This window comes from Trachurus trachurus (assembly GCF_905171665.1).
Source record: "Trachurus trachurus genome assembly, chromosome: 1".
Lineage (NCBI taxonomy): Eukaryota > Metazoa > Chordata > Actinopteri > Carangiformes > Carangidae > Trachurus > Trachurus trachurus.
This window is the reverse complement of record NC_139891.1, coordinates 2951679-2960639: the sequence shown is the minus strand read 5'-3', so window position 1 is coordinate 2960639 and position 8961 is coordinate 2951679. Positions and strand designations below refer to the sequence as shown.

Here is an 8961-nt window from a genome sequence, read left to right as displayed (position 1 = left end):
TCAGTCCAAACACTCTATGTAAGTGATTGCTGTCGGAAGATATAACTATTTAAGACTTATATTAACACAAATATATCACTCACTTCTGCTTTAAATATCGAGTATATTGCTTTTTCTAGGTGCTGATGCATACACTACAATTACACTAAGAGTCATGATTTAATGTAGACAATGATGCTGAAGACAGTAAGAAAGTCATTTTAGTGCCACTGCACCAGCAACAGTCAAAGTCAAGGTAACATCACAGAACACGTTTTTGGCCATAACTCACTAATCGTCTTACTGGAGATCCCATGGAAGTATTTGTGTAAAACAGACTTGTGTAAGTTTTAAGGTGCAATAGTATTTTTTTTTTGTTTTAAAAACTGATTATTATGAGTTTAATTTTCTTTAAACTGGCCCATTGCCATAATAAGTCATAACAGTAGGTTCGTTACCTTTATTTGTCGGTGTGAGCTAACAGCCGAGCCAAGGTAAATACAGAGACTGCTTGCTGAAAAACTGTCCCTGAAGGCAACGCGCATCAGCAGTTTTGCATTAAAGCAGAAGTGAGTGATATATTTGTGTTAATATAAGTCTTAAATAGTTATATCTTCCGACAGCAATCACTTACATAGAGTGTTTGGACCGAAACACGGGTCTGTCTGTCCCTCTGCTCTGCTCTGAGCCGAGGAGAAAACATTTATTGTATCCTACAGTTTTTATCCAATGAGGAGAGAGAACGGCATGCAGGGCTGTGTGTGCAGCCAAGGGACGCCGTGAATGTGGTGACGTAGGGACGAGGACTGTTATGGTGCGTTCAAGGAAACTCGTATTTTTCCGACCGTGAAGTCGTACCAGTTCGATCTGGTACGAGTTCACTGGTCGGAAGTTACGAGTGGCCGTTATAGTGACTTTCACCGGTAAAACAGGTCGGAAAAACACGAGTGGGTTGCCTGGAACGCTACAAAGTCGTAAGTTGTGACTTGAAGCTGTAATTTACGATTTCAAAAGCCTGCCTGGAACGCAGCATTAGCGAAAACGACCGGACCACTTACTTCTGCTTTAATTTACCTCTAAAACAACTCTGTCGCGTAACGTTCCGTTATTATCTCATAGCGTGGTGAATGTGCAGGTCACAACTTGTCCACGACAGCGTTTTGTAGTTGTTGGATTGTGTATTTGAAGAGTTTGATGAGGGAAACCAAGAAACCCCACGGGGTAGCTCCATAACTATCTGACATTGATGAGGTGAAATGAGGACCAAGTGTGACCAGAGTCCACCAGCTATGTCCTGCCTCTGAGAGAAAACAGACGGAGCACAAGGGGAGGAGACAGAATAATGACAACCTGGGAAACTCATGCATCACAGCCCAAAGAAGATAAGTCTACGGTTCCTTCAGCAAACTTATCCATCTCCTCTCCCAACGCTTATGCTCTAATTATTTTCTACAGAAGACTAATGAGAAAAGATGCATATGAAGAATTACATCGTCTGGCTCCCCCTCATCTTGGGTGTTGGTAAGATTTAAAACAATATTCACAAAAAAGTAAATATATGAGGATACTTAATATATCTGTGCCTTATGTCCACAGGTCAGGATGTGTTTGGTCTAATTTGATATTTAACCACTCTTTTGACTTAAAGAGGAAGTTTTTACCTGAATTAAACAGCTTCAGAGTGAAAGCAACAGCATTTAAGCATGGTCGACTGCTTCTGCTTTTGGATCAGAGATTTTGCTCAACCTTATTTGAAAGCTCAGAGTCTTGTTAACTCTCTCTGTGACCAGAAGTTTTCTGATTACTACTTGGCCCCACCTTGCCTTTAGTTGTGGCAAAGTTTTATGCTAGAATATGCGACGGAATGCTGCGAGTAGCACATGGAAATCATAACGCTATTGTCAGTCTTATCATACCTTTCAACCAAATCAATTACACAACAGTTTGTGAGTGATACAGTAAGTGATGATACAAATGGCCGTCTAAAAGTCGAAAGATACAAAAAAACGACATTTGAAAGTTCTTTAAACATGGACATTACTAATCAAGAATACAGCCTCTAGCCAATAAGATGTTAAAGGGGATACGTTTTTAGAGATCCTGAATCACTTGTATTCATTAACCAATTATTTACATTCCAGAGTTCATCTGAGGCAATATCGTTTATCGGAATGACAACAGAATAGACTGCAGTAAAGAGAGAGGAACAGATTATTTAAAGTTTGTTTTGAAGGAGAGCGAATAAGCAGTACATCCAATCAGAGTGCTCCTACAGTGCAAACACCATCAAAGTAAACCTCAAAAAGGTAGCAAAAACATTTGTGGTGGTTGCTGCAACATATACAGCATTTTGTGTTTGCCATAAGTGAGGTTGGTGAAGTCATGACAGTTATGTCAGATTATGTTACAGATTAGGACGATGATTGAGTTGGCCATTATTAATTATTAATTATCCCAATAGACAACTGGCTTTAGCTACATTTCAAGTGGATATTATCTCTTCAGGCAATAGAGCACAAGACACACTTTCAAAAGAGAGAATTTGTGAAGAAGCTGGAACATGCCTGCCACTCTGCCTTCAAGATACCATATCTTCCTAGTGGAGGAGGAGCGTTTTGAGATAGATACATTATATTAGGTGATGGACTTTAAAATAAATCAACCAGCACTCAGTGATTTAAACTCAGACAGCAGCTGTTAACATATATGGTAACCCTCTCAACTGGGGTTGCAGGAGGCTTGGGCAAGGCCACAGTATGTTCTTTTAGCATAAATAACGCAGCAGATTCTTCCCACTTCGAGATGGAAAGGACAATTTTGTTGACTTGGAGTTCTCCATCTGAGTTCTCCATCTACAAAGAGACAATGTGCTGCATGGTGACACCCGGGTCCTTGCCATCATAGTGTACAGCTCTAGCAATGCAGTCTGACACGACTGTCTCTTTCTTTTTAGCTTATCAGTTCTAATGCTGAATTGCCATTACTCTGCATCTTGCATTTGAGTCTGTTTTGCAGCAATGTTGCCTCAAGTAGGAAGGTCTATAACTTAGCAGACAGGGAAGGGAGAAATAGAATATGGAATAGAGGTCTCTTTTCAGTAAGTTTTTAATTGCAAACTTGAAATTAATGCCAATAAACTCAACATAATTTATTCTCCCAAATTTCAGCCATTTCTGTGTCTTTGGCCTTTAACATTGACACAAGAGCCGCCCAGTTTAATACCGAGAGGAGAGGTTTGCCGGGAAAAAATGTGCTTCAATTCATGTTTGACAAGAACAAAAGGTAAGTCATGTTCATTACATTAAAGAGATTGGCCACTCCCCACTAAGAAACGTTTACTTCTTGGTACTCTGTTACAGTGTAAAACTATTGGATCTGCCTTTACCCAATCACTTACATTAGGTCGTGACATATGTGATGTGCTGGAACATAATAAAGCTGCTGCATGCTGCAAACAACAACCATCCTCCACTTCAATGAGCAAAGCGAAGATATTTTCAAGATGTCTGTCAACTACAGGAGCAATGCCACAATGGAACGAATGGCCTCACTAACAACCGTTTCTGTCAGTGTCACCGTTACTGAACTACAACTTCCAATTTACTGCATAACCTCAACGCCATTGTTCTCAGCCACTCCCTCTGTTCTTTGATTGGCCGGTAGATTCTCTGCAGGAAAGGAAGCATTTCAATCCAGGTTGAGTACTGAAGGGAAATGGAAATTAAGCAGACGTACGTTGGTAGGCGGAGCCAGGCTAGTATCCCAGGGTATTAGGAATGAGGAGTTGACACAGTTCCCCGCCCCTGGAGATGACGACATCCTCCTTGTTCCGCCATTTTGAACTTACTGGCAGCGACCGCCTATACTGTACTTCTACAGCAATGCGTTCATTGTTTTTGTTCTAATCTAATCGAATGCCGCGTTTCACTACGTGGTACCGGCTCAACTCGACTCGGCCTTTTTGCGTTTCCATTCGGTAAAAGTACCTGGAGGTACTTAAAGCAACATTGCGGAGTTTCAGCTCAGTGCTTCCACCATCTGGGGGGGAAAAGCGAAAACGAAACTTAACAGCGAGCGCATCCAGCGTTTATTCCCATTAATAAACGACAGTATTTCCCATGTTTGCAAGGAGACTGTGGCGGGTGGTCGGGGGAGGGGGTGTGTGGGGTGGGAGGGGGCGGAGGGGGCGGCGGCGGCGACGATGACCGGAGGAGAACCGTAGTTTCGCTTTTACCCACCACGTCTCTCCCTCGACGCAGAGGGAAGGGGGGGAAGAGGGGGGGGCGGTGTTTCGTACCCGTGCAGGGAAGTTACATAGTGCAGTTTCAGCCGACGTGACCCCGCTCAGGCTGCGGCGGCAGCACCATTCATCCTATTAACCATTTTTCTATCACTGCAATGAGTCTGGAAACATTATTTTAAGGCCGAAAAACTCCGCAATGTTACTTTAAATGTGACTTTAAGAGTGGCAGCAGCATAGTGCGAAATACGGGGGGGGGGGGGGGGGGGGGGGGGGGGGGGGGGGGGGGGGGGGGGTTTGGGGGGGTCGGACCCCCCGATTAACCCCTTGAGACCCCCTGAAAGACTCAAAAGCAAAATCTGAGGGGGGTCTCAATCTTGTCAAAAAATAAATAATATAATATAATATAATATAATAATTTTATTGTGGTCAATTAAATGTGTTTAAGATCACCATGTCCAGTATTCATAATTCAAAACATTTATTCGTTTAACATTAAGCTGAACCATGTCACCTGCGCATTATGCAAATTAGCCATGTGCGCCGGCCCAGCGCAAGAGTCGAGCCCACTCGCTATCAGAACAGAGGATCCCGTTCCTCTCCCACCCTCTGCCGAAGAAAGTGAAGTTGAGGCCGAGTGCTCTGAAGACGTAGCCGCAGCCCCTGCTGCTAGCACTGGTGATTGGCCGCTTTTTTTTCTTTTTTTCTTTCTTTCTTTTTTTTTTTTTTACACCTAAGCAGGTGGGGTAATGGAAATACCGCAACCCTTGGCTTGACATTAAGGCAGGAAAATAACTTGAGGTAAGAGGCTATAGCCTGCTTCAGCATACTATGGCCTGAACCCCCAGTGGTGTTGTTTGGCCAGGCGCCTGTTGTGAGCTATTTGTCTGTGCTTTTTCAATTTCCATGATGGCCTGTTATACGAATGTGATTTGTGGATGTGTTCAATGCTGTGTTTAAACGTATTTGCTAGATGGATGGTTAGATAAGGTTACATGATCGGCCATAGTTGCAGGCTGAGGATCTCGTGCACATAATTGCACGTCAGTCTCCGATCTCCAGATTTATACAGTTGTTATTTGAGTGCACGAGTTTGGTGTCTTTCATTCATTTTAATTATTGTATTTTATTTATTGTCTATTTGTTTCTGCATTGCCCTGATCGCGCCAGTCTCCTATACCTGGCATTTATTCATTGTTCAAGTGCGCCAGTGTGGTGCCAATTATTGTCTTTTATTTATTGAATTATCGTCTATTTATTATCAATTACTTTCTGCATTGTAATGCACAACTTTGCCTCTCCTTTTTAGGCTATAGGCTAATTTTCTTGGCTTATTGTAATGTTATAGTCCTACTTTATAAAAAGAAAAAAAAAACGGTATTGCGCAACAATCGCGAGTTAGGGACCCCCCCGAATATTGATGGGTATTTCGCACACTGGGCAGCAGCCAAAAACTGAAATATCACATGGACATACTATTCAGACCCTGACACTCATGTAGGTCATTCAGGTGCTGTCTGTTTCTGTTATTCATCCTTGATGTGGTTCTACACCTTCATTTGAGTCCAGCTGTGTTGAATTAAATAGTTTGGACATGGTTTGGAAAGGTACACACCTGTCTAAATAAGACCTTACAGCTCATAGTGCATATCAGAGCAAAATGAGATCCAGGAGGTCACAGGAACTGCCCCAAGAGCTCAGAGACAGAATTGTAGCAAGACACAGATCTTTCCGTACCCACTGTATAATCCCTCCAGTGAGTTTGGAGCCAGTCGTGGTGTCTCCTCGGACATGCCCAGAAGACCTTCAAAGGGATGCACTTAGGAGGCCCTCCTTATCAGATGACTCAACCACCACCAACTGCTCACCCTAAAGGCCTTTGCACACTAAGTCCGTTTTTTTCGCACGCGTTTTTATTATCCGTCATCTGACAAAAAACGTTACGCACAGGCTCCTTGCACACCGAGTCCGTTGCGTTTTATTCGCATGCGTTTTTATTTTGTGTTCCAAATTTCGGAGAGGGAGCCAAAAATCGTCATGCAGTGATGCACTTTGTGGTTCTCTCACTGCTGGAACTGCTGCTTGTTAATGAGCAGCACTATCATGATCACTTCAACTGTTTATTTTAGGAATTTCCATGATCCTGAACAGCGGCTGGCGCACGCTCACACACACAGACAGTCACACACACAGACAGTCACAGACACACACACTCAGTGGTGATCCCCCCCCCTCTCTATCCCTCTCCAGCCTTGAAACGCTGATGTGATCGAACCTGTTCCGAAAAGTTTAATGACGGACGAAAGTTTTGGACTCGGTGTGTAAACATGATTGACACAACATGAGGTCAAATTTATTTTTTGACGTGCTGCAATTTTGGACGAAAGAAACGAACTCAGTGTGCAAAGGCCTTAAGGCTGAGCCTTTGGTAGGGTGGCTGAGGTTACCTCACAAACCAGAACTCCTGCTCAATATTGCAGGCCTCAAAGCAGCTGTCATTATCCACAACTGTGTTTTTTTATAGGATATACTGCTAAGATCATACCTGCCACATTAATGCCATACTGGTTTTCTCAGTTTATACATCTGCCCCCTGGTATGAATTGGACCTAAAGATTGCTCTTATTATGATTTAATTGTTGTCCTCCTCCACAGGACACCTGTCACTGCACCCCAGCAGCTTGACCCATCTGAGGAAACATGCAGGTCTGGGTTCAAGCAAACTCACCAGTGCTTCATTATGCCAGGTACATAAATGCTTTAGTTAAGTCTCCAAAATGAAGTTATAAATTAAAGACTAAATAAGATCAAATATTTCAGTAAGGTCACCAGCTTCCACCAGGTTATCAGCTTCCAGAACCGTTTTAGTATTTTTTTTGTGATGCCATGAGCACATGGTATGATTCACACCTACAGTAACCATCCCTTTGTAACATAGTGTTTGCACTTCAATTTTTCAAAGACAAACTGTAACTAAGGCTCATTATAATGACCCATGGGCTCTCTCTTTTATTTTCAAAAAAGTAACTCTATACATTTGGATATAACCGTGTCATGCTGAAAGTGTTTTGTTTGTTTTTAATATCATTAATCAGAATCTGTTTTCACAGAAATAAATCTTACAGACAAATATGTACCTGCCAAGCACTTTAGACTGTCAGTAGCTGATGACTCCAATCCCTCCCAAGTCACAGTAAGAAAATCACAAAGCTGAATACTATGCATTTGTTTGAAAATCTTCTGTGATCGTTTCAAATTCTGAGAGTAAATAAATCATCAAACTTGTATAACTTCTGTTCTGATGATCTAGGTTTGCAGTCCAAGTGCAGCCCAAGCATGTTGTGAGAGCTCCTATCTAAACAACGTATGTGACAAGATGAAAGACTTCTCTTTCATGTTGACTTTTCAAGGTGAAATAAAAAATTCTGAGAAGACTTCTTCATCTCTGTGGTTTGTGTCCTGCAGCAAAATATTATTCTCATTATCTTTGACCTGATTTAACTTCTTCACCAACTCCCATTTAATGAATTTTCCAGAATGCACAAAAACACTGGACCTGGTCTTTCTTTTTGATGGATCAGCGAGTATGACCGAAGCTGAATTCACAAAAAATAAAGATTTCATAGTGGACATGATGAACAGCTTGAAGAACTCATCTATCAAGGTCACTGCTCTTCTGCAACATTAAAGAACCAATGCTGTTTCTCTTTTGTATGACATGTACATAATGTTATGTAGAAATTGTGTTTTATTTCATATTTTCCAGTTTGCAGCAGTTCAGTTCTCTTCAGCTTACAGGAAGGTTTTTGACTTCAATGACTATGAAGCTGGTACAGCTCATGAGAAACTAATGAATGAACCCCACCTGAGGACTCTCACCCACACACACAAAGCCCTCACATTTGTGATGTAAGTCCACTTTCATTATGCATACAAGTCCTGAACAAGTTGTTAAACAATTTATGACTTACAGTATATAAGCAAATACCTTTGCTGAAGTAAAAAAACCCACCTGGTAACGACTAACAAACCCGAGTTATTTTACAAGTAATAAATGTTAATTTATCACCAGTTATAGATATAGCCTTGTTTACTTTGAGTATTAAACATGCAACATTTACACTGTTTCAGGAATGAGATCTTGGAAAACCCAGATGCAGGCGCCTCTCCTGATGCGACTAAGGTTCTAGTGCTAATCACAGATGGAGATCCCAATGATGTGGACAGAGATGGGATAATTAAAAAATACAGTGATAAAAACATCATTCGTTTTGTCATTGGGGTAAGCTGTCAAGACTCTAATTTAGATGACATTAATGACATTAATCCAGTTCAAATGGTTCCAGATGGTATACATCATCAGGGAACCATTCATGAACTGTTTTATTCATTTCTATGCAGACGAAACACTGTACGATCAAGACATGGTTTCAACCAGTGGTGTAGTCTAAGTGATATACTCAGTATACCCCCTGAAAATGTATTAATATTTCAGTGTACACACTACAAATTTAGTTTACCAGCAGAAATGAAACCCGACCCAACTCTAAGCATTTTTAAATCCAGGTTAAAAATATTTCTATTTTCATGTGCTTATGGCTGAGCTCTTTTTCTTTCAACCAAAATCAATAATTCACCAATCATCTACTCAACGTCATGCCAAGGAAGGGTTGAGAGATCTTTCAGAGTCGTCAAAATGCTTTTGGAGTTCCAGGGGGGGTCAGGCTGGTGACGAAGATCAG

The 8961-nt window shown here is 41.6% G+C and overlaps 1 protein-coding gene across 3 annotated transcripts in view; it reads left to right on the top strand.

The window, feature by feature from the left end:
- Nucleotides 1-1115: 1115 nt before the first annotated feature.
- Nucleotides 1116-8961, top strand: part of LOC310990749 (integrin alpha-L-like) — a 31163-nt gene continuing 23317 nt past the window's right edge. Inside the window, exons 1-8 of one of the 3 annotated variants that reach the window (XM_083978238.1) lie at nt 1116-1500; nt 3147-3261; nt 6875-6966; nt 7330-7412; nt 7530-7629; nt 7756-7883; nt 7986-8128; nt 8351-8501. In XM_083978238.1, the coding sequence (XP_083834364.1) occupies nt 1452-1500; nt 3147-3261; nt 6875-6966; nt 7330-7412; nt 7530-7629; nt 7756-7883; nt 7986-8128; nt 8351-8501 (861 nt within the window). In that variant the 5' untranslated portion in view covers nt 1116-1451. The remainder of the gene's footprint in view (nt 1501-3146; nt 3262-6874; nt 6967-7329; nt 7413-7529; nt 7630-7755; nt 7884-7985; nt 8129-8350; nt 8502-8961) is intronic. The other 2 variants (XM_083978240.1, XM_083978239.1) reach the window with 2 other exon arrangements.